We start from the raw sequence: 25,403 nt of genomic DNA, 5'->3' as shown, positions 1-25,403 counted from the left end.
CAACTGGGACGAGACCTAGCAGAGAAAATCAGAGTTGAGCACAAGCTCTTGAGTTAGAGGAACCTGCAGGAGAAAACAGGGAAACTGATGGGTCACGCAGATCAGGATGCATACTTCCTCTTTACTGGGTGATCCTGACAGCTGGTCGCCTAAAGATAGGTGGCAACAATAGGACTGGCCAATGGTCACTGGTATCTCACTATTATCAGCTACAAGAGATGTGTGGTCAAAGGAGTAGATTACAGTTTATGAGCCTTATTACCCACCCACCCCACACACACACCCATCCTGACGCCTCATAGAGCCTCACACTCCAGGACTGATAGAAGTAAAACCTTTTCCTTTTCTTGGTTTCCAATAATGTTGTATTCTACCATCATATCTAGTGCCAAGGAAGATTGCAGAGAACGTACAAGCTTTAAGTTTCAGTTTGAGCAGGATTGGCGCCTGTACAAAAATATCTTCCCAAGGTTCATGTGCTAAAGGCTTGGCCACCAATATAGTGTTCAAAGATGGGTTTGGGGGAACTGATGGGATCCTGAGATCTCTAACCTAATCAATGGATTAGTTCGTTAATGCATTCATAATAATGTCAGTAGTGGAAGGTGGGATCTAATTGGAAGAAGTGGTCCAATAGAGGCATCCCTTTCAAGATTATGTCTTATCAGGTCTTGCCTCTTTTCCATTCCCTCATTCTCTGCCTCCTGAATATCATGACGTGAGAAATCCTGCTCTGCTCTGCCTTTTAGCCTCTAGGTTGGCTTTCTTTAATATAAAATTTGTATGCCTTGAGAAATTTATACAATGTATTTTGATCCTATTTCCCCATGCTTGACTTCTCCTCCAGCTTCTCCAGGTCCACCTCCTACACCTTGGCACCCTCTGAGTTTTTAAAATTACTGATACATACATACAAATATAAAAACACAATTACTGAATCTGTTGGGTGTTACTTGTATGGATATGTTTTATGGTTGGCCACTTGATTTTGGATAACCAATGAGGGTAGTGGAGAAGACTTAAGTTTTCCTCTCTCACTAGTCATTCGTTACCCATAATTTTCCATCTAGGGGTGAGGCCTTGTGAGATTTTCCCTGTCCACATTGGCTTGTCTTTTGATGTTGTCATTGTCTGGGGTTTGTTTAGACTTCAGTAATATTGTTGAGAGTTCATGGATATGACTTCCCTGTAATAAACATATAAAAGACCTAATCTGGCCCTCTGGTTCTTAAAATCTTTCCACCTCAGGCTGGAGAGATGACTCAGTAGTTAAAAAGCATTGGCTGCTCTTCCCGAGAACCAGGATTCAATTCCCAGTGCCCAGATAGCAGCTCAAGACTCTGTAACCCCAGTTCCTCACACAGACATACATGCAGGCAAAACACCAATGCACATAAAATAAAAATAAATAAATTTAAAAAATCTTTCCACCTCATCTTCTATGCTGTTTTCTGAGCCTTAGGTGTGGGAGATTGTGTTGTAAATGTGTTATTTAGGGCTGGGCATCCCACAGTAAGTTGTTCTCAGAGTTCCGTTCAGCTATGGCTTTCTGCAATGCTCTCTGTCTACTGCAGAAAGAAGCTGCCTTGATGAGGTGCAAGAGCTGAACCTATCTGTAGATATATGGATATAATTTAGGATGTGATTGGCTAATTACACTGGCTTAGAAAAGTAGTAGTAGTGGGTTCTCCTCTAGGTTCTAAGACCATGGAATGGGAGAGAATATTTTCTAGCTGTATGTCTGATAGAGGATTAATATCCAGGATATATAATGAACTTGAGATAAATCACCAAGAAAGTAATCTAATTGACATATAGTTCTCAAAAGAAGAAAGAAAACTGTCTAAGAAATATCTCAAAAAATAGACAACATTATTAGGGACACGCAAATCTGAAAGGCTCATAAACTGTAATCTACTTGAGATTCCTTCTTGCCCCATCAGAATGGCTACGATCAAGAAAACAGTAGACAATAAATACCAACTAGTGTGTGGGCGAAAAAAAGACCCTCATTCCCTGTTGGTGGATTGCAAACTGGTGCAGGCACTCTGGAAATCAGCATGAAGAATTCTCAGAACTCAGAAGTATATCTACTGTATGGCCCAGATATACTACTCCTCTGCACATGCCTAAAGAACCGCACATCCCACTCCACAGAGATTGGGTCATCCGTGTTCATTGCTGCTCTAGTCACAATAGCTAGGAAATGGAAACAACCTAAATGTCCTTCTGATGAAGGATAATGAAAACGTGGACTTACGTTGGATTTTAGTGAGCTGTAAGTGAATATAAAATCATGAAATTTCAGGAAAATGGGTATAACTAGGAAATTTTATACTGAATGTGGTCATTCAGACCCAGAAAGCCAAAGGCATGTTCTCCCTTATTTGTGGTCCTTGCTCCAGATCCTTTCTTGAGAGTATATAACGTGAAGTAGCCACAGAAACTAGAAAAGTCAGATAGCCTATGGGAAGATTAAATATGCTAAGCAGTGTAAACACAGAATTAATTTCAGATATGAGCTGGGTGATTGCAAAGGCATTGGGAGTCTCAGTACAAAATAGAAGCTTGCTATTAAAAAGGTATTAGAAATTGAGGAGCTTGCAGTTGTCACTTTTAGAATATAATTATCCCCAAAGACATGAAATTTAAAAGAGTAAAAGCCAAGGCAATGGAGTTCTGTGGAATAGCAAAGCACATACCTTTCATGAGGGGCTACTGACTATACAAATACCCATTCTTCTGAGCGTCTCAATTGAAGAGCAGTAAGGCTTTCTAGTTCTGGCGATGAGGTATTAGGAGGAGTCTAATACCTCATCACGTCACATACACGTGGTCACATACACGTTAAGAATTCATGCTTGGTATCTTCACTGTTGCTCCCTTTATTTCTCTGTTCCCAGGATAGGGCATGCTTAATAGTGCTAGAAACTATTTAGCGTCTGCACTCTGTTATTTAGAAGAAACCCAGGCTTCTTTGTGATGTTTCCTGGGTGGGCATCCTGAGGCAGAGAGCAAACTGCCAGTTTTGACAAGCAGTGCCCCCTTTTCTTTATTGATAGAAGTGAGTCCCTCATCATTTGAAAGTATTGTTTGGCCCATTGCACTGTTGTGGCCACAGGTCAACAGAAACAGGGCCATTGGTTATCTAATAATATTTTTAAGCCTCAGTAGCCAACCTCATTTCGACCTAGACTGGTGTGAAGTGGTTAAAAACAGAGCAGAAATCCAAAACTGATTTGAGTTTTCCAGTTATTGGCCAATGGGGAAGTTAATTTGTAAGTTTTTTTTTTTAATTTCTTTTCTTTGCTTGCAATTGGGAGTGGATGGCTTCCCCTTGCTCGTGTCCTGCAGATGAAGTCATTGTATGGATGCTTCTCACGTGTAAGTGTCCATTAGTGACAGCTTACAATCATAGCTTTGTCCAGCACTTACTGGTGCTGTGCTTGGTGCTAGGAGCCAAAGATGAAGTTTAGGGCTCCTGCTCTCAAGAGGCCACGGGGAGATACAAACGGAACTAACTCATGCAGGAAAATAATGAAGCATGGTAGCATTTCCAGCCTGAGACAACTAATCCCTAAGTGGGAGCCAGGAACGGGGAGATCCCTGAAGAAATGCAGAGAAAGGCTTGTGTTGGGTTATGGAGGCTTCCCTGGAGATGCGTCACTTGAGGAGATTCTAAACCCAAGGAAGGGAGAACTTTCCAGGGGGCAGAGTATATACTCTAGGAAGTGCTAGCTGTCTGAAATGTCTGGGAGGACAGTTCTTTGTGACACAGTGCACTAGAGGGAAGCTGTTCGGTGGTGTCGCACGCCTTTAATCCCAACACTCAGGAGGCAGAGGCAGGCGAATCTCTGTGAGTTCGCGGCCAGCCTGGTCTACAAGGGCTAGTTCCAGGTCAGGCGCTAAAGTTACACAGAGAAAACCCTGTCTCAAAAAAAGAAAAAAAAACTTGCGGGAAAGAGTCCTGTGTTTTTGCCAAGAATTTCAGATTTTCTCTAATGGCAAGAAATAGTGATGGGAGTATTTTGAGTTGCAGAACAAGCAGCTTGATTAAATTTTCATCATATGGTAATTGTGTACAAAGTGGTGTGAAAGGATGGAGTGGAAAGATACGGGCTTCAGACGGCCTAGGCAAGCCTGTCTGTAACAGACAGGGGAAGGTGTGCTGCAGGAGAAATAATAGAAAGAACATGGAGGCTAACATGAGAGACATGGCAACTTCTCAAATTAGGCCACCTGGTGGAGTTAGGACTGGTACCAAGCATAGAGACTATGTAGAAATGGGAAGAGGGAAGATTGGGTTTGAGATGGATTGAATTTGAAGTCTATGGAGCCTTCCTGTGAGGTCTCAGAGAGGAAGGGTGTAGCTCAGTAAAGAGCTCACTGTGGAGGGGGGGCAGCAAAAGGGGATGGGAGAACGGAATGGTGAGAGGGGTTGAACTCATACTCTGGAGAGGTGTTTTATTTGGGAAGTCATCGGAATGTAGCTGGTGACTGGAGTGTGGAAATACATGAAGTCACCTAGATAAAGCTAAGTGTGTCCTAAGACAGCTAAGGCAGAGCTTGGCGTATGGCTAGTGTGATACTTGAGATGTAAGCACAGAGGAGGAGGAACTATCAGGGTTTAGCGAGTAGAGTGTTTTCCAGAGGAATCTTCCAGAAAAGGAAGAGGTTGATACCTTGTGGTAGGAAGAACGTGAAAGCGAGCGGAAAGGTGAGAGCAAGGGAAGTGGACTAACTTGAAACAGAAGGGCTAATAGGAGGCCGAAGGTCACAGGGGCCTGGGGGCTGACTGTCTCTCTTAGTGGGAGGACAGAGAGCCACAGTGGCCATAGTGCTGGGTAGCTGTAAAGAAGTGGGCAGTGCACACGGAGAGCAGACGCTGACAGGTGTCCAGGGCAAGTCCAAGGCCGTGGTTTCCAGTGCTCAGTACAATGTGTACTGCCCCTCGCCACCTGGGGAGCTTTCTGCCACCTGCTGCTCCCCGAGGTCAGGAGTCTTCTCACCTGTGCTCTGGCATTGCCCTGCCCCTGAGCGGCATCACAGCGAAGCGTATGTGTTGGTGCCAGGCTAGCCCTCCCTTCTATTCCTTGCTTCTCTCTGTCCTACTGACCTGGAGGTTTCATGCAGTTTCCTTGTTATTGTAACTGGGCCAGCCCTATCAGGTATATACACACTGACCCGTCCTTCCAGATTCCCATCAAAGCAAGCAGCCTGCTATGTGAGCTCTGGGCTTTGGGACTACTTAATCTCATAAGCACATTCGCTGAGAAAGAAGAAAGAATCAGGGGCAGGTATCACGTACGGGTTCTCAGATGACATCAGCTAGGTGGCCAAGTCAATAGGCATACCCCAAAATATCACTTTCTCTCGCTTTGCTTCTGACTCCTAAGATCTTCGTTCCTTGCTCACAAGCAACTCCAAACTCAAACAAGATTTAGTTGCCACAGTTTAACCAAGGAAAGTCCTGGAATGTGTGCCGTTTCCAGAGAAAGGAACTGTGGTGTCTTGTTTACCGGGGCCTCTGCACAGCACTGCCATTTTATAAACCGCATCCTGGTGTGTGTTTGCTTCAGCTGTCTTCGTCTAATGAAAGAGACGTACTCTGCCCTGGGAAATTTCCTTCAGCCACGAGCCTCAGTTCCCTTAGCCGTGAAAACAAGGCTGGGCTAAATAATCCGAACATTCTCTGTAGTTCTCAGCTACTAGAGCCTCGTCATAGACGCATCCTGTTCTCTTTAGGAGGCCTCAAGTGATAAATTAAATCTTAAAGAAAAGCCTAGCCTCTGTCACCATCACCTGATGGCTAGCATTAATCCAATGTGACATTTCATATCATTGTGGACTCTGTAGTCACAGTCTTGTTCTTTCCACTATGTTAACCCTTCTATATGTATATGACTATATCTGCATGTATTTCACCTGTAAATTTGTATCTATTTTATATCTGTATTTGTAAGTATATAAAAAGATAGATGATAGATAGATAGATAGATAGATAGATAGATAGATAGATAGATAGAAAGGGATTATTCTCATTTTTTTATTGAAAAAAATTTCCGCATCCTCCCAGCCTCCCATTTCCCTCCCCCTTCCCCCACTCCTCTCCCCCTCCCTCTCCAGTCAGGGTTCCCTGCCCTGTGAGAAGTCCAAGGTCCTCCCCCCTCCATCCAGGTCTAGGAAGGTGAGCATCCAAACTGGCTAGGCTCCCACAAAGCCAGTACATGCAGTAGGATCAAAACCCAGTGCCATTTTCTTGGCTTCTCATCAGCCCTCATTGTCCACCATGTTCAGAGAGTCCGGTTTTATCCCATGCTTTCTCATATTTTTTAAAACATAGTACCAGAGATTGAACTTACGGCCTCTCATTTGCTGGACAAGTACTTTACCACAACACATCTCGTAGCCCATTTGGTAGCTTTTACTTGGAAATACGGTCTCACTCTGTAACCCAGACAGGCCTTGAACTTCCCATCTTCCTGTCTTGGCATCCCACGTGGCTGTGATTGAAGGCATATCTTTTGATTTTTTTTTTTTGGTTCCCTATGTATTCCATTACTCTGACAAATCTTGCGTGAATCAACAAATGCCTTGTGTAGGCCGGACCGAACTGAAAACGCTAGGGAAATGTATTGAATGACAATTTTATAGGTTAAGTTACTTTAACATATATGAATATGTTTTTTAAATGTTTTTGATCAAATAGGAAGGAAATGGATTCAAAATGTCATGTATTTAATGCAGAATAATGGTTACCTATGCTCTTTGCTAATGCCTTAGACCAAGGCTGTCCAACAAAAATACACTGATAGCCATATAGATAGGATTTGAAACAGTCTAGTTGCTCTAAAGTGTTCTGAATTTAAAACACTAAAAAAAAGAGGAGATGAAATTAACTTTTATTTTATATTACTCAATACATAAAATTATTTTAGTATGAAATACAAAGCTATATAACATACATAGTATATAATTAAATATAAAATATATGTAATTTTTAAATGTGTATTGTATATTTCATTTAATATTTATGTTTTATTATATAAAGGTAATATAAAATAAAATTTTATAGAATTTAAATATATATGGATATATAAGCGCAATACAAATGATTTGTATAAGTAAGATGAAGATTTATTAATAAGATATTTTGCTTTGTTTTACTTTGCTTCTTACATCTTTGAAACTGTATGAGTTTTACACAAACAGTATATCTGAATTCCAATTAGCTGTATTTCCAATGTTTAATTCCACATGTGGCCAGTGGTACTGAATAGTCTTACATGAGAAGATTAATTTATCATAGATTATTCTTTCATAAAAAATTCTAGACTTGTTTTTATTCTTTAAAGCAATATTTGCGATAGCATTCCAAGTGTCATTCTTGAGTCTTAATTGAAATGCAGTTTAAGAACGACGTTTAGTTCGGTCATTTAATCATGCCCTGTGCTGATATTTGGAGGGGGGTTATTTCTTTATAGGTGTTTCTTCCAACGTTTGTCTGTCTTGGTAGACTGTTCTTCATCTGTCACCTTCACAGTTCACCTTTTCAGGTTAATGGTTTGAAGAAAAGCACCACCATAAATATAGATTAAAATCTGTATGCTGCACTTAAATTAGCATTTGGAAGTCATATAAACAGATAAAATAAAGGGTGATATAGTTTATACAGCAAATCCTCTCCTCTGTCTCATCTTCTCTTCATCGGCAAAGGCCAACTCTTTGCTCTGTTGCCGTTTCTAGTGTCCCAGTTGACTAATGCACATTTTTATATGATTCGCACCTGCAGATTTCCTTCACGTTTATTATCTTTGATTGTCAGCCTCCTGGTATGGCTGCTACATTTTTCTGTAGTAGAAAATTTACCTAGGATTATCCTTTGAAAGCAAGGCTGTAGCAACAGAAGAAAAGTGAGACCCTAGATGGACCACACCCCTTGTGAGCAGTTTGAATTTTCTACTTTATTTTTACCCTTTTCCCAGTATTCCTCCATGAGAATCTGACTTTGGACCTCAACTTAGACAAGTTATCTCCAGTTTTTGGTACCCAATTTCCACATCTCAAAACAGAAGATGTTGCATTTGTTATCTCTATGGAGGCTTTCTCTTTGTTATCAATATTTCTGAAATTAAAATGGACTGTATAGTTTTTGTGAGAGAGGACATTCTTGTGTCAGCTAGCCTAGTAATTTTTACTGGTGTGTGAGGAGACTTAGAGAGTTGGAGAGGCTCAAGGTTTTGGTGTGGTCGTGGATGTGTCGGATCTTACTGATATTCGGGAGCATTTTAGGAATCATTAAAATATATTTATTTGGGGAAGTTGATTTGAATGGTTTTGTGGAATCATTCATGTTAATTATGCCCTGTGCACTGGCTGGTTTTGTGTGTCAACTTGACACAATTGTCATCAGAGAGGAAGGAGCCTCATTGAGGAAATGCCTCCATGCAATCCAGCTGTGAGGTAGTTTCTTAATTAGGAACCAGAGGTGGAGGGCCCCGCCCATGATGATTGGTGGCATCCCTGGACTGGTGGTCCTGGGTTTTATAAGAAAGCAGGCTAAGCAAGCCAAGGGAAGCAAGCCAGTAGGCGGCACCCCAACTATGGCCTCTGCTTCAGTTCCTGCCCTGCCTCCAGGTACCAGCTCTGCTTGAGTTCCTGTTCTGACTTCTTCCAATGATGGTCTATGATTGAGAAGTGTAAGCCAAATAAACCCTTTCCTCCGCAGTTTGCTCTTTGATCATGGCGTTTCATGGCATCAATAGAAACCTTAACTAAGACACCCTGTATGTCAGTGTCCGCATTATTCTAATACGTGAATAAAATGATCATTTGAAAATATACTAAGACCCTCAGATCATTAACATGAAATGAAACCCTGGCAGTGACTTGCATCCGTGAAGTTTAATAAAAACTCAGCCCTCTCTTAGCTGCTTTGAATAAGGTCAGAATTCTGTTTTCCTCGTGTAAGAATTTTCTGAATCACAAAATTAAGGTATGATCCTGCCCCACATTAACTTGTGAATTTATGAAATGTCAGAACAACTTTCAGGGGACATAAACCTAGAAATAGAATCTGCTGCATGTTCAAGTAATCATGTATGAAAATCTGGAGAGAAGCCCTGTGATACTGGAGAGAGGAAAAACACCCACTAAATCTAGTCAGAACCGCTGTCGTTTGTTTAGTCTATGGAAGGTTAATTGAGCCTCCTACGCTCTGTGACACTCTCCCTTCTCAACCACATGAGGACACAATCTGATGAGCCAAGATTTTAAAATAATAAATGCAATTAGCTGTGCCTGCCTGGAGGAACTGTTCCTTTTTTTCAGTGTTCCTAATGAAACTAGTTTAATAATTATACTCAAAACATATTCCTAGTCATAAGAAATTATAAAATTCATTATTGACATATGGGAAAGTGACCACAGATAAACATCTAGAATAAAAGAATTGAAAGCATGCTCTGCCGAAAGAACTGCAGACACTCGGCTAAGTGTTACCTGGACACCTAGGCTGCCTGATGCTTTTCTAATGCTTCTCATGAGGCAAGCCCCAGAGCCGGCGTTGCACACCCAGAGCCGTCATTGCATACCCAGAGCCGGCATTGCACACCCAGAGCCGGCGTTGCACACCCAGAGCCAGCATTGCACACCCAGAGCCAGCATTGCACACCCAGAGCCAGCATTGCACACCCAGAGCCAGCATTGCACACCCAGCACACCCAGAGCCATCATTGCATACCCAGAGCCGGCGTTGCACACCCAGAGCCAGCATTGCACACCCAGAGCCGGCATTGTACACCCAGAGCCGGTGTTGCACACTCGGGCTGCTTCAGTTTTTCTGGCTCATAGGTCTGCACTCCATATGTCTGCTGTGACTGGCATTCAACCTGAAGTTACACGCCAGAGAAGTAGATGGAAAAACTATTCCAAATTATTTGGAAGCAACCAGTGGTGAACTAACTGAAGACAAGTAAGGTACAGTTGAGATTTATAAAATAATTGCCTAACATGTAGGTTTCGGCATATGAAAGTAACTAATTTTAAAAATTGGTCATTTTTTAGATGAATTAAGCTATTAAATAATATAGAAATGGTGCAAGGAGATGACATTAATTATTAACTAGTCAGAAGCTTAACCTTTGTGACAAATGCACAAACGACATCCTTACCAGCAAAGTCAGCGTTTAAAAGATACTCACTAAATGGGAAAGAAATGCCTGAGTGTCCACCCTCTGGTGTCTGCTGGGTAAATTTAAGTGATGAGAGGGCCCGAGTGTCTTCAGTGATGGGCCCTGCATCTCCCTGGTGCATGTGTTTGTGTGGTGATGATGCATAGCTGCGTATGACTGGTTTCACCCACCGCTGTTCTTATCTTCCCCCCCCCCCCATATCCACTCACACCATATCCCTGGCCATAACCACTGATTCTTAGAGAATTAACCCAGAAGCCACATAGGAAACCATTGCTGCTCCTTCTCTTCAATGTTGCTTTAGCACTGGGCACTTGCTCTTGCTTGCCATGCGTTTTCTATCACAGATCACGCCGGCAATTCCCTGACTCAGCTCTCCTGTGCAGTTACATGCATGTGGTCACAGATACCTGTGATATATACTGATGTGCAGTTTTTATTAAGTTTAATTGTAAAGAATGGTTCTGTCTTTCATAAGACCCACGAAGTCACTGCCATGAGGCCTACTATTTATGTTACTTGAAAGAAACGTGACTGCCAAATATTTGGCAAGGTAGTAATGATCGTGACACATATCTAGTTTCAGAGATGTTGAAGTATGGACAGATTTGCACCCGAGATTTGATGCTCTGTGGTCCACCAATGCCGGTGTTAGGGAGGAATGGTCTTGTCGAGGGGTTCTTCCAGCAGGCTACCTCATTCCTGCATGATGGCCCACTTATCAAAGAGACTTGAATGGTGATATACACAGCAGAGCTGAACAACTCTCAGATAGTGACATTTTTTTAAAAAATAGATTTTGAATAAATAATAGAGGAAAATTAAAAATTTTAATATGCAATTAAAGGCAACTCTACCATAAGCTCAGTACATACCAAGGAAACAGTATCTGTATTCATGTTCTTCATCTAGCAAAGGAACTTTCCATTGACTGGGAGCGAAAATTCTACCACCAGAACTGAAAGGGAAATTATAAACATGAAGGTTTCTACAGGAAACATGACACACTTAAAAAATTCACGAGGAAGCTAGTTGGCTATTAAAACATTCTCGTGGGTTGACAGCATCAGAGTGGCAGAATGATGATCAATCTTCCCTTTTTTCATGAGTGTTGGCTCAAGAACCTTAGATTATTTTCATAAGTTTTATGTAATCAAAGGTGCTACCAGCTAACTTCACTGATGTGAGGACTCATGGGAAAGTGTTTGAGGCCAGAACAAGTGTTCATTACAGCTGAAGCCAGCCTGCTTGGAATGAAAATATTCCTCTTACCATGTTGTCAAGAAGAATCCAGTATCATGTCAGCAAGGATAGACTGACTACGTCAATATGTAGCAACAAGTCAGATTCTACTTCAGCATTCTGTGAACCTCAGATTATTGTAGGGAGAAAACCAATACTTTTGTTTATGTCCATGGCCATTTTAAAAGTGATGTTTAAAAGACAAGTGTGCAAGTAATTAATACCTTTTATTTATTTGTATTGGGATGTCTAATTGAGAGCTCAGTACAGGAAGCATATCTAAAGAAGGAAAATGGACCTAATGATTGTACAGAACCTCAGTACAAAATATGAAGTGCTCCTCTTCCCTGTTCCTAGGTTCTCATGGGGCAAGATGATCTCTCAGTCTCATGGGGTAACTAGAATAAACCAGGGTTTTCATGCCTGACCCTGGGCTATGAGGCATATTGCAACACTGTTAAGGTGCAGCTTGGAAAACTCAAGGAAGTTGGTTGGTTGTCTTGGCTATCATCCAAGTGGCAGGAGCTAACGTCTGAGCAGAAAGGCATCCTTTCCTTTTACTTCTGTCCTGGACAAAGAGCCCACTGCTCAGGGAATCACTGCTGCCTTGCTGATTGTTTTACTGAAATAAAATTTATCTTCATTATTAACTTTAGAGCCCCACATCTTTGAACAGATCTATCATCACCATTATCATCATTTTATCATCATCATTTGTAGTGATAGGAGCGGCGGCAGGGCTGCATCCCCGGCACCCGGCACCCGCATGGCTAGCTAATGCCCGAAATAATTACACGGAAACTGTATTCTATTAAACACTGCCTGGCCGGGCTAGTTCCAGCTTCTTATTGGCTAGCTCTTACATATTGTTCTAACCCATTTCTAATATTATATGTAGCCCACGAGCTGGCTTACCAGGGAGGATCTTAACCTGCGTCTGTCTGGAGTGGGAGAACCATGGCGACTCCCTGATTCAGCTTCTTTTTCCCAGCATTCTCTTCTGTCTACTCTGCCTACCTAATTTTCTGTCCTATGAGGGCCAAGGCAGTTTCTTTATTATTAACCAATGAAAGCAACAGATAAGATACAAGACCCACCTCCATCAATCATTGGTGATTGACTTGAGAAAAACACAGACATTCTTGTGGACAAGATTTACTGATTGAGTTATCAGTGTCCTTGCCTGCATGGCACTTGAAGTCTACAATCAATTTGAAACTATTGACAACTTTGTTCTCTCTTACAGTGAAACATTTTTACAGGAGAATTTATAAAGTTTCATATGTCTGATCCTATTGTATAAGCCTGTACGATATTTCAATTGTCCTTACTATAAATGGTACTCTGTCTAACACTGTAACCCCAGGAGACTATGGACTGTTCAGTGGGGCCAGTCTGAATTGAAACTCAATGTGCTAGGTAAAATATACAACTCATCTTGGATTTAGCTCAAGTGTTACTGAGAAAAACAGCCTAGAAATTTTTAGATTGGTTACCTTTTCAAATTTTTAGAGATGTTAGGCTAAATAACAAATTAAAGTTAAGTTTCATTGTTTTGATTTTACAATGGCTGTCAGATCATTTCTAACTACACGGTAGCTGAGAGTGTTTTCTTATTGGACGGAGCTAATTTAGAAAATAAGTTGGTTCCATCAAAGACAATGCCTATTTCATATTAATTAGTCCCCAATGAGTGTTTGATTAACTAAAATGTCAAACTAAAATGAAAGGGTTATAATGAAAATGAAAGACTTATGATGATTTTAATTTTATCTATTATGTTTGTTATTATTATCTCATAAAGGTATGAGAAAGAGAGAAGGGTAAGTCGTGAATGGGTAGGCTGTGAATTGTGGAATTCAGTTGTTTTTTTCCACCTTGTTAGCAGTTCTGGGGGTCGAGCTTGAGTTGTCAGGCAGGTAAGGCAAGCACATCTACCTACTGCACCATGGCAACAGCCTCAGAATGATTTTGACTACTGATGGTGGCACTGTCAACTTGATAGAGCAAGTTGGGACGGGTTGGGTTTAGAAAATCTAAGATAGTTATTAGTTGTCCTGGTGTGTGGTGTTTGAATATGTGTAGGAAGAGACAGAAGCTCTGACTGTAGCTGCTTTAGCATGAGATACTCAGATATACCCGCATGGTTTACCTATTTGATTACCCATGTTTTTGTTGCATCTTGCCATGTTTCCTTTTTTTAATTTATTTATTTCTTTATTAATTAATTAAAGATTTCTGTCTCTTCCCCACCATGGATGCCATGTTTCTTTAAGAAAGATCCATGTCCAGAAAGGGTTTCCTTGCATTTAGTCACAGTTCTTAGACTTTAATATGCTTAGAAATCACATTAATATGCAGATTTTGTTGTAGCTATGAGTTTACAGACCCTATGCCCAATATACTAGTTCGATGGGGAAGGAGTCCAGAACTCCTGTAACACCCCAGAGCAGCATAGTGCAGTAGCTAGGGAGCAGCTCTGGGGGTGCACTACCAGATGGTGTGTAATCTAATAGCATCTGGAGAGTCTGTGTAGGGAGCAGTTTGCTCACTGATATTTGTTGTTGGTGTAAAGAACTAAAGTGAATAGATATTTTAACGAGCAAAATTAATCAAAAATGTTACAGTAAAGCAAACAATCAACAGAAGCAAAATCAAAGACCATCTATTTAATGGGGAGAAAAAACACAAACCATGTAGATGTAGTGTTCAAAGAACTCAATAACAAAAAAAAATAGTTTAATTTTAAAATGAGGAAAGGACCAAATAGACCTTTGTCTAATAAAAACAAACAAATTGTCAACAAAACTACAGAAAGATGCTCACCATCACTGATAATCAGGGGAGTGCAAACTAAAACCAAAATGAGCTGATGTATAGTAATGTCTGCTAGAGTGACTCTTAGTGGCAAAGGCCTGGGACCATATGTCCTGCTGCTGGAATGTTCAATGTAGAAGATCAAAATGAAACAAAACAAAAGCTACCATAGCGACTCCACTTCTGATTGTAAATTATTTATATAAGAGAAGAATCCTGAAGAGGTATATGGTACATATGTTCATTGCATCATTATCCATAGTAGCTAAGTGTGAGAGTAACCCAAGTGTCGGTGGCGCATGGACACACAGTGAACTATTAGCGTTAAAGGGAAAGGAGGGAGTTGATTCTTTCATTCTATAAGGAAATCGTGCAAAGTGAAAGAAGCCAATCACAAAACACAAATACTACTTGGTTACACTAATAATGAGGTATCTAAAGTTGTGAAAGTCACAATCAGAAAGTTTAATGGTGATTGCCAGGGCCAGACATGAGATGATAGTGAGATGATCGTGGGTATGAAGTTTGAGTCATGCAAGATAAACCATTCTTGAGATCTGTTGCACAGAAATGCCCTACACTACACTGTCATGTACATGTAAAAAAAAATGAGAAAGGAATCTCAGTCCAGAAAGATGTGAGTTTGAACCCAGGACCCACATAAAAAGCACGTCTGTAAACCCATCTCTGGGGAGGGAGAGACCAAGGAATCCCTTGTGAATCTCTCCGGTCTCAGTGAGAAATTCTGCCTCGTAAAACAAGGTGGACGGCTTTGATAAATGATGTCGACACATACGTACACACATTAATGCACACACACCTGCATTTATCAGTTTTATTCCAATAATTAAAAAATGAATCAAAAGTACTAATTCACTTAACGGTTCATGGCAAATCAAACTCAGTGGAAAAGTATAGTAATTTCCTTTCTTTTGTGCATTTTCATGATAATTTTTGTTGGAAGTATCAAGAGACTGTATAGCTGGAACATCTGTGGAGGGGAGAAAGCTTGACCATAGCTTTGACTAAAACGTAGAGTGGACGGCAAAGCACACTCATCTTGAGTGTCCTTCCCGAGGCAATTTCTCTTGATGCCTGGATGCCCTGCATGAGGAAGACAAAGGAAAGGGGTGTCAGTGATGGGTTGCTGTCATTTCAGACACTCAGGAAGAGCCCATTATTCCCTGTCATCACAATAATTGCTCCTGAAAATTTAAATACTCACTGCCATTCTTTAAAAACATCTTAAAACAAAGACCCAACAACAACAGCAACAGCGACAAAACCCCCTTGTGATTTTAAGAGCGCTAGTTAGCAGACCTGCCTGAGATTTACTGATCAGTTGAGTGACTGCCGAGCACACCCTTGGCAGCCAGAGGTCTTATGTCAGGCAGAGGCCCTTTCTTTCACTGCTCGGCAAGTTGGAGTGCTGTCCGAGCAGCTGGTGGGCTTTGCCCTTCGGACTGGCCTGCTGTATGAGGGGAGCAAGCAGATTGAGGGCAAAGACACAGGTGACTCCCAGATTTACTAAAAATAGTTTGCTGGCCTGATGTATGTACACACCCTTCTCCACTACCCTCTTAGCATCCTGTATCTACCTATTGGGTCTTTGAGGATTTTGGATTTTAAATTTTTTGTCTTTTGTTTTTGAAATGTTCTGATTTATCTCCCTAAGATCTTGAGTATGAAATACTAAGAAGATACTAATACTCGCCATGTGTTTTAAACATTGAGATTCTCCATGCATACTTGAGAGCACCGTGCAGCTCTCAAACCATATCCTACAGCCTCCCTACCAGTTTCTGCTGCCTGGAACAAAGAGGTCATCGTTTCTAGCAAATTCTTTATACCAGAAGAGCATAGTACTCCATTAGAATGTATCATTTTTGTGTTTTATGTATCAGTTAGTAAAGTTAATTTAAAATTATGTAAAAGAGGGTAATAAGACTGGACCAGTGAGATGGCTCAGCAGATTATGGCTCTTATCACCAACCTAAGAACCTGAGGTAGATCCACAGAACCCAGATGGTACAAGCAGAAAATTTACCCTCAGTGTCCTCTGACCTCTATATAAGCACCATGGCATATGCATTGACACACGCGAGCATGCTAAGTAGCTGTTTTAAGCATTGTGATCTCAACATTTAAACATGCACAGTTGGTGTAGGTCCATATCCTGCACTCTGGCCTTGCCACAGTTGGACCCATCTATTTGTTGCTGATTGTTTCTGTTTAAACAACTGTATGTTTTATAAAAATATGAACTCTAAAGCCTTTGAAGAATGGTTTTTAAAATAAATTACACAATATTGGTCAATTACACAATATTGGTCTTGTCAATGATATATAGCATTATTTCATGTATTTTAAGCTTTATAGAAATGTCAACATATTTGATATAGTCTTACAAACCCTGCTTACTTTTTTTTTTTTTATCACTATCCAACCTGTTCTTTGCCTAAAGCTTCATTGGGGCTATTCGCTCCAGTGTTACTCAGCTAAGCCATTTTTTACACCAATACCTGGCATTATTGTAGAACAGTTTTTGAACCTTACCATGCAACTAGATCTGGGCAAGACTGAAAACGCTTCATGTGTTGAATTAATGCATAGTTGTTGCATACTGTATAACTATTAAATGCATTTGTTTTATTTCAGGATTAATATAACATATCACACCTTGCTTTTTCTCTGCCCCTTCTCAAATCAAGAATAGAAAAAGAAGCATGTCAGGACACAAATGGTAAGGAATTTGTTGCCTGTTTTTCTATTGGAGGATGATAAGTGGAAATTACACAGTTAATGCTTAATAAATGAGGATAAAATGGAATGATAAGGAGATTTTAGCAAGAAATAACCACCTGTCTACTTTCTGATGTGAGTGTAGCCTGGTTTACTCTCTCTGATCAATGGAATATAAAAACCAAGCAACAGAAGTGTTGCAAATACTCAGGTCACTGGTATTTGCTAAGAAATTCTCTTGGGTATACATCTGCTCTTAGGAATCTAAGGGTAATTTTTCTTACCACCATTTCATATACCCTAATAACTCGATGTGTTTTTGCTCCTGTCTTGTTTGTAGCTTCCACTCTTGGAGACCCAGTGTGAAGTTATGTGGGGTGCCTAAAGAGTGATTATACAATCAATCAAGCACTATGGCTTGATCAGCTTTGTTGTAGACACGACTTCATCATTTGTGAACATTCAGAAACTAAGCATAGTTAGACATGACACTCATGAGAGCCCTGTCGTGTATGTGCCCGTAACACATCTAAGCAACATGTAAGCCTCGTAGAAGTTCTTTCCTTGGAATTTCTTAGCACGGTGAAGCTGCCACCCACCAAACAACAAGAATGTTGTCAAGTTCCACCATCTTTAATTTGTGTCATAAAATATATAATAGTTTTATTTTCATCTGTTAAAAGTTATATGAAATATACTTTTAATCCTTCCCTTCTTACCAAGAAAATTATCAGGCCCAAAACCCTCTGTAATGTCAACTTTTAAACTTCAAAAGAATTTTTGCACATCTTAAATAAAATTTTTAAAAAATAATTAATAAACAGCTAAGGTTATTCTTGAGCATTGTCATTGAGCATGCATCCAACAGTTTTCGTTATATTAATGACATATATAAACGAATATAATGTTATTATATTCATTTCATTTTGCCTCATTATGTCCCTGAGCTGGCTCACCTCAGCATCACCACAGTGACTGCCATATCCTGGAATTCTCAGTACTCACTCCTGTAGGGACCAGAAAGCCCCAAGATGTAGGTAGCACCTTTCACAGCTCAGCTTTGTGGCTTGCTGCAGATACATCGCAAGGTCTCACTTTTCATTCTCTGTGACTTCGAGCAAGATCGTTAGCATTTTGAAACCCAAGGTTCCCATTTGTTAAATGATGGGTATATGTGCTTGCTAGATTTCTAAAGCACTCCTGATTTTTTTTTTTTACTCCATGGAACTTTTTTCTGTTGAAATATAATTATTGATGAAAAAAATAAAAGATCCAATACAAAGTCCATCCAATCCCTCATCTTTTCAGAATCTCATTTCCCTGAAATAATCTATTTGGACTAGATCTTTCCAATCTTTTAATGTGCACATTATATAGAATTGTCATCTTTTTCATATATGATATAACTCTTTTATCTCATTTTCTCTAATATGAGACCAAAATAAATCTCTGAGGTAATAAAGATAGTAATAACACTCTCACAAAGTCCTACCTCCTTTAACAAAATAGTTATCATTAAAACAACATCAGACGGATTTCCTGGCTTTCTGAGACTAAACATGCGAATTGACCCTGTAAGCAAGCATAATGGGCTTACAAATGGGCTGGAGAGGCTCAGTGGTTAAGAGCATTGACTGCTCTTCCAGAGGTCCTGAGTTCAATTTCCAGCAACCATATGGTGGCTCACAACCCCGGGTAATAATAAGATCTGGTGCCAACTTCTGTCTTCAGGGACACATGCAGGTGTGAATCATCAAGTTTGAGATACAACATTTTGCAACAATATTACTGAGCAGCTCCTGCTTTAGAATGTCAGCTTGGCACATCTAGAGTGGTGATGGGCTAGGGTAGGAGGAAGGAGGATTTGTTGAGCTTTTGTAGCAGGAACTGAACCAAGAAAGATGTAGACAGAGCAAGGGGGAGGGATGGAACACCAAGAACAAACCTTCTCGCAGAATTTGGGGTCCTCTGATCACTCTTATGGAATTTGATATCATTCTCAATTGTCTTTCTAATTCATCTTTACATATTTTTATTTGCTTCTCATTTCAGTGTTCCTAAGAAATGACTTCCTGTCTGTATTTTAAGCATTTATGTTGAATAATTTAGTGTTTCGGCACCCAGAAATCCCTAACGCTGTGGAGTTTATTCTTTTGCTTTATTGTTTTAAGAACAATAAATAATAAATCTACATTCTTAATAGTGTTTAAAGTGCACAATTCTGATTGTTAACTGTAGGTCCAGTGGTAGCAAATCTCCAGAGCTTACTCCTTTTAGCCTAACTGTAACCTTATGACTGGGTTAGCCATTCCCCACGTTTCCCTTCCCCCAGACGCAGCCACCATTCTTCTCCCTGACTCCGAGCCTGACAGTTTTAGATGCCTCTGTAGCAGATTTTAGACATGCTATTTTTCAGCCTCTTATCTCCTGCTCTGCTGTCACCCCACCGTGGCATAATGGAGGTGTGGAGAGACGTGCTGCTGTCTGTCCTTATCTCCGACTCACGGGGCTGTTCTGAACTAGTTACTGACTTCCTTGGCCTCACTCTTTCTAACCCCCAAAAGGAATGTGTGCCCAACCCAGAATACACATATATATTCTTTTTTGATGTTCAATTTCTTGATTTTCTTAAGATTCAGAATTTTCTCACTCTAGCTTTTAAAATTGTGGAGTAAGTTGGAAAGAATTAACTGATTTTCATGGCATAATAACTCCATAAGAACAGAGGTCATTTGTGTGTTTATCAGTACTGTAAACGTACATGAGAAAATGGTCATATCTAGCTAAAATACTTCCATAGTGTAGTATCTTAATACTTTTAAAAGCCACGAGTAAGATAACTCTCTACTGTTTTTAGCAGTTATTCCTGGGAACTGCAGGACCGGTTTTCTCAAGATAAGTCAGTTGTCAATAAGATGCAACAGAAATACTGGGAAACGAAGCAGGCCTTTATCAAGGCAACAGGGAAGAAGGAAGATGAGCATGTTGTTGCCTCTGATGCAGACCTGGATGCCAAGCTGGAGGTAAGCTCTTCAGAGCCCTTGGGCCCAGCAAAGCGGCCTTGCAAGAATCAAAACCTTGGAGCAAACTTGCTAGGTGGTCTTAATTTGCTCACGTTAGACAGTGAGGGAAATCTAGGATCAGATCAGCCCAATCCTAGCACAAATCTACAAAGTCTGACCCTAGCACACCTCTTTTAATGTGTTTTCAAGCACTGTGTTGGAATGCACAGTGTGTGGTCAATTCAAGGAAGTGTTTGTTGAAGTATTAAACACAATTAAAAAGTTGCTCCTTATATCTAAGGTCCTAGAATTAAACATTAAAACCAGGCAAATGTTTAGTCAATGACAAACAAAATGACTTATAGTGTCTAGAAAGGTTGTTACTAAGCCATGGAAAATTCTAGAATGCATTAACCATGTAGCAAACAATTTAATATCCAGTTGTGTTGTGGAATGTTTGTTTACACTGTGAGGATGTGTCTTTGCCAGGGTTTCTTCTCTTGATTTAGTGAAGATCTGAATGGCTAATAGTTGGCAGGAAGAGGTTAGGCAGGACTCCTGGGGACAGAGAGGACACTAGGAACAAGAAAGGCAGAGATGAGGGCTGGAGAGATGGCTCAGTGGTTAAGAGCATTGACTGCTCTTCCAGAGGTCCTGAGTTCAATTTCCAGCAACCATATGGTGGCTCACAACCCTGGGTAATAAGATCTGGTGCCAACTTCTGTCTTCAGGGACACATGCAGGCAGACCATTGTATATATAATAAATAAATAAATCTTAAAAAAAAAAGAAAAGAAAGGCAGAGATGACAACCAGACATGGAACAAGTGGGACACACAGAATGGAATAAAGGTAAAAGTCATGTGGTAAAATGCAGCTTAATAAAAATATGGATTAATTTAAGTTGTCAGAGCAAGTGGGACAAGCCTAAGCTAAGGCTGGGTTCTGGTAATTAATATTAAGTCTGCATGTCGTTATTCGGGAGCTGGTTGGTGGGCAGGGAAAAACTTGTGCCATGGTTGGTCTACTGCATGAGTTTGAGTTGAAGGCCTGCTGAATCGTTTTCCTGCTGAGCATTTTTGCCTGTCATTTTTATTATATTTCAAAAACAAGCATCAGTACTGAGTGGCAGGCCACAGAGGAAAAATATGTCCTGTGGATGATAGTCAATAGGATCTCTTACATTTAATATGTCCCGTGGATGATAGTCAATAGGATCTCTTACATTTAATATGGTGGCTAAAGTTAATGAGCTGAACATTCGTGAGACTGCAGTTAAAAGCTGAAGATTTCAAAGCCTTTGCTAGAAGGGTGGTTAAGTTGTAGCCAAGGGCTAAGGGGACATCATGTAGCTGTCAGTTACAGAGGAACTTCCTTTGTATGGAAGAGGAGTGCACTCATATTATGAGTCTGAGGGTAGAAACAGACCCAGGCCAGACTTTCTAAGTTCAGGCTAATGAGAGATGGGTTGGCTTTGAGATGCCCTGCACAGTGGGATATGAGACACTTTTGCCCCTGCAACAAGAGTGCTTCCTTGTCCCAGCTATTCTGAGGGTTGAATGAGTGTAATTCAAGGTATAACAATAATTTTCTGAGTGCTTATCTTCCTGGCAATCCACTTTCTGAATGTTCCTGATATACCTGGCCTCTGCTTCCCTCCCCTGGATCTTTTTTTCCCTCTACCAATCTTGTGCTATTCACCCGATGCTCCAGCCATTATGGCTTTTCCTCAGATCTCTGAATACAGCCAGCTAGTTCAGACTTGTCAAAGCAGTTCCGTGGTCTGCCTGGACTCGTTCCCCTACGTCTTTCCTTGACTGACTCATTCTCAGTTCTCACAGCCTAAAAGTCACTTTGAAAAGCCTTACCTCACCGTGCTGTTCACAGTCCCCGGCTATCTACCCACGGAACAGCTGTTCGCTAACTCAGAGTACTCATTTCTGCAACAGAAATCCCTGTGGAGGGTAAACAGCCTAGAACTAAACCCTTCGGATGCACGGTCCACGGGAAAACCTCAGGTGTAAGTTTGTTTGCGTACCTTTTCTCCACTAGGAGGTCAAATTCCATGTCCGCATTAATCACCACTGTGTCCCCAACCTGTCCCAGGCACAGCTTCCAACTGGATGACTGTGTAAATAGTCACTATGTGTTAGGACAAACAGTATCAGCCCTTAACCCTTTCTCTCCTGTCATTGGAAATTGTGAATTTGAAGCTGATTGGGTGCTGTTTCAGGAGAGATTGTACCATGGAACAGAGTAGAGAGAAGAAGTGTCTTTTCTGATATTTGTATCGTAAATACAGTTTAAACCATTCTAAGTTTTATATGCCTTTCATGTCTCATAGATTTGTTTTTTAGCAAGCTAGTAAGTATAAGCATTTTCCAAAAAAGTTAAGCTTAGAAATCCCAGCACTCTGGAGGTTGAAGCAGGAGGATTGCCAGTTTGTACTTCACAGCCAGACCATGTTTCAAAGATATAGTAATTTAATATTTAATTTAATTTGCTACTGTCTTAAACACTACATTGATATGCAAGTTTTTGCAGTAGCATACTTTTTTTAAATAACTATACTTTTATCTAAATAGCCACTGTTTTAGTTCATGCATCCAAAGTATTTGGCCTGTGACTTTATGTTTTGCTCACCAAAGGGATTTCTGTCGCAAAATACTAATATAGTTATGAATATTAATAGAGAAAATGGGTCCCTCAGTAGAACATGAGAATGATGTGCAAAGTATTATGGAGTGTTCTCACACTGAATTACCTGCAGAAGGCTACTTACTCTGCTTGTCCAGAAAATCTGTACCCATACCAAGCTTTCTTGATAGATGAAGAGCTGGGAGCTGGGGAAGTGTTTGATATGTAAGCACAATGGCCTGAGTTTGGATCTCTGGAACTCATGTAGAAGCAGGACATGGTGGTGAAGGCAGGCAGAAGCAGTTAGATCCTGGGGGCTTGCTGGCCAGCGAGTCAGTAAGAGTCCTTGTCTCAGACAATCAGGTCATGGGCCATTGTGATGGTTCAGTGAGTCTGAGTTTTTGCTAGACAATCTTGACGGCTGAACTTTGATCCCCAGAACCCACTGCAGCAGGGGAGAACTGACTGCTGGAAGTAGTTTTCTGACCTCTACTGCACAGTGTGATACATTCACACACATTCACATACAACACACACGTGCGTGCGCTCCCTCTCTAGCTCGCTCTCTCTCTCTCTCTCTCTCTCTCTCTCTCTCTCTCTCTCTCACACACACACACACACACACACATACATACATACACACACAGTAGTAATGACAAGTTAAATAAAATTTAAAAATAAGGTGGTTTGCCACAAAGGAAAATAACAACATTGACCTTTAGCCTTCTTATACACATCCAAATATCAAATAAATAAATATAGCCAGATGGTGGTGGCACACACCCTTAATCCCAGAACTCGGGAGGCAGAAGCAAGAGGATCTCTGTGAGTAGAGTTCGCTCTGTAGACCAGGCTCCAAAGCTACACAGAGAAACCCTATTTCAAAAATAATCCAAATAAATAAATATAGTGATCCTAATTCATTGAGAAGCTAGTATATAAATATTCTCAGGTTTGGTCTTTAGTAGCTGCCAGGGCAGAGGGGACTGTTTTGATGATGGAAATGCTTGCTTTGTGTGTGATTCGCAAGTGAATATAATTGTCAAAACTCACAGAACTAAACTTTCCCAAGCTGGACCTTTTATTGCGCCTGACTAATATCTTGGCTCTAAAAGGTCAGCAGTAACAATGGACCATATCGTTTCTCCTACGGAGTCTGAACGTATTTGCTTTTACTTCGGTGGTTTGTGGCCCAGAACACTGCTGTCGGGAGTCTGTAAAGGAGCAAATTCTGATGGTTTTCTGATTTGTTTTTAAACAGGGAAAGACTCCTCCCCACCCCAAACAGATTGAAGATGTAATTTAATAAATAAGTAAATTTGTTTCTTCATTAATAGAATAAAATAAACTTTATTTTATTAAACATTCTTAAGAATGAATTTTAATTGTTTTAAATTTATTCATTACTTTTGTTAGATAATTTGGCCATATATAATATAAAGAGATCATCGGTTTCCACTCAAATAGTGTAAGTACTTTATGATTACCAAGACATATTTTTACGTTGGCATGGCCAATAAACTGTATACGAAGAGGAGTGACTCCATGGAGGCAAGATGTTTATCCTCTTTTGTAACTGATACCTGTCATGGTCCCTGAGTCCACGGACAGGGCTTTGAGAAGTATGCAGTCTGTGGTATTAGTCAGCTTTCTATTACTCCACAGCAATTTTGAGTGGAAAGGAGAAACAAGGTTATTTTTGGCTCAAGGTTACTCAGCCCCTTTGCTTTCAGTGATGTCGTGAGGCAGCTTTATCATGACAGGAGCGCCAGGCGGAAGCAACATGTTTGCCTTCTAATAGCCTGGAAATAGAGAAAAGGCTGAGGTTATAACACCCCTTTGAGGGCATATCCTCTGTGACCTCACTTCTGTCCACTAAGCTCTTCTTCTTAAAGATCCTACCACTTCCCACAGGCTCTGGGGAGACATTCGCTCTCCAAAGCAAAACACCTATTATTCTTTAGTGATCTGTTTCTGAAGGGAAGACCAAGGCAGTTAGTTAAGGTTCTCTAAAGGGACAGAACTAGTAGACAGAACATACGTAAAAGGGGGAATTTATCGGAGTGGCTTTCTGTGGTCTGGCTTGTCCAGCAAAGGAAAGACCAAGAGTCAGTGGCTGTCTGGCTCACAGCTGGATGTGTCAGCTGGCCTTGAGTCTATGTTGGGATCCTGGAGAAGTAGGTTCTCCACTGGCAAAGGTGTGTAGTGTAGATGAATCTGCCAGTGAGGTGAGAACAGCTGGGAAAAGGCAACAATCTCCTTCTTCCCTGTCCTTTTATGTGGGCTGCCACCAGAAGGTGTGGCCCAGGTTTGGGGTGGGTCTTCCCACGGCACATGATTCAGTCAAGAAAATCTCTCACAGGTGTGCCCAACCATTTTGGTTTTAATTGATTCCAGATGTAGTCAAGTTGACACCCAACATTAGTCGTCACACCAGCCACGAATTCAAATCTAGTTAGATCCTTTTCAGTACAGCTCCCCTGCCTTCTCCCTAGGGTTCTTCAGCATGGCCCTAGTGTGGCATGAGGGTTGCTTCACTGTGTATTTTGTGATATTACTAGCAGGTAGGTGTTAATGTTTGTTTTTTAGCATGATAACATTTTGACAGATGTGTTCTAAATAGACAGAATTCTTCCAATTGATTTGTGTTTGCTTTATCGGGTTGCTTACACATGCTGTAAAATCTATTAGGATCATAAAATAACTTACTGTCATCTTTTAAGTATAATGCTTAGCCTGCAGAAGCTCTCCATTTTGACAAAGACAGTCC

At 40.7% G+C, this 25,403-nt stretch overlaps 1 protein-coding gene across 8 annotated transcripts in view; it reads left to right on the top strand.

Moving 5' to 3' along the window:
• Ica1 (islet cell autoantigen 1) overlaps nt 1-25,403 on the top strand; it is a 135,178-nt gene that overhangs the window by 3,065 nt on the left and 106,710 nt on the right. For 5 of the 8 annotated variants that reach the window (XM_050162270.1, XM_050162269.1, XM_050162274.1 and 2 more), the window contains exons 2-3: nt 16,911-16,995; nt 19,852-20,017. In XM_050162270.1, coding sequence (XP_050018227.1) covers nt 16,979-16,995; nt 19,852-20,017 — 183 coding nt within the window. In that variant the 5' untranslated portion in view covers nt 16,911-16,978. The remainder of the gene's footprint in view (nt 1-16,910; nt 16,996-19,851; nt 20,018-25,403) is intronic. The other 3 variants (XM_050162272.1, XM_050162271.1, XM_050162275.1) reach the window with 1 other exon arrangement.

Source organism: Alexandromys fortis, unplaced genomic scaffold (genome assembly GCF_014885135.2).
Source record: "Alexandromys fortis isolate MF-2015 unplaced genomic scaffold, M_Fortis_MF-2015_v1.1 scaffold_110, whole genome shotgun sequence".
NCBI lineage: Eukaryota > Metazoa > Chordata > Mammalia > Rodentia > Cricetidae > Alexandromys > Alexandromys fortis.
Note: the sequence above shows the minus strand (reverse complement) of the source record. Positions and strands in the feature narration are given on the sequence as shown.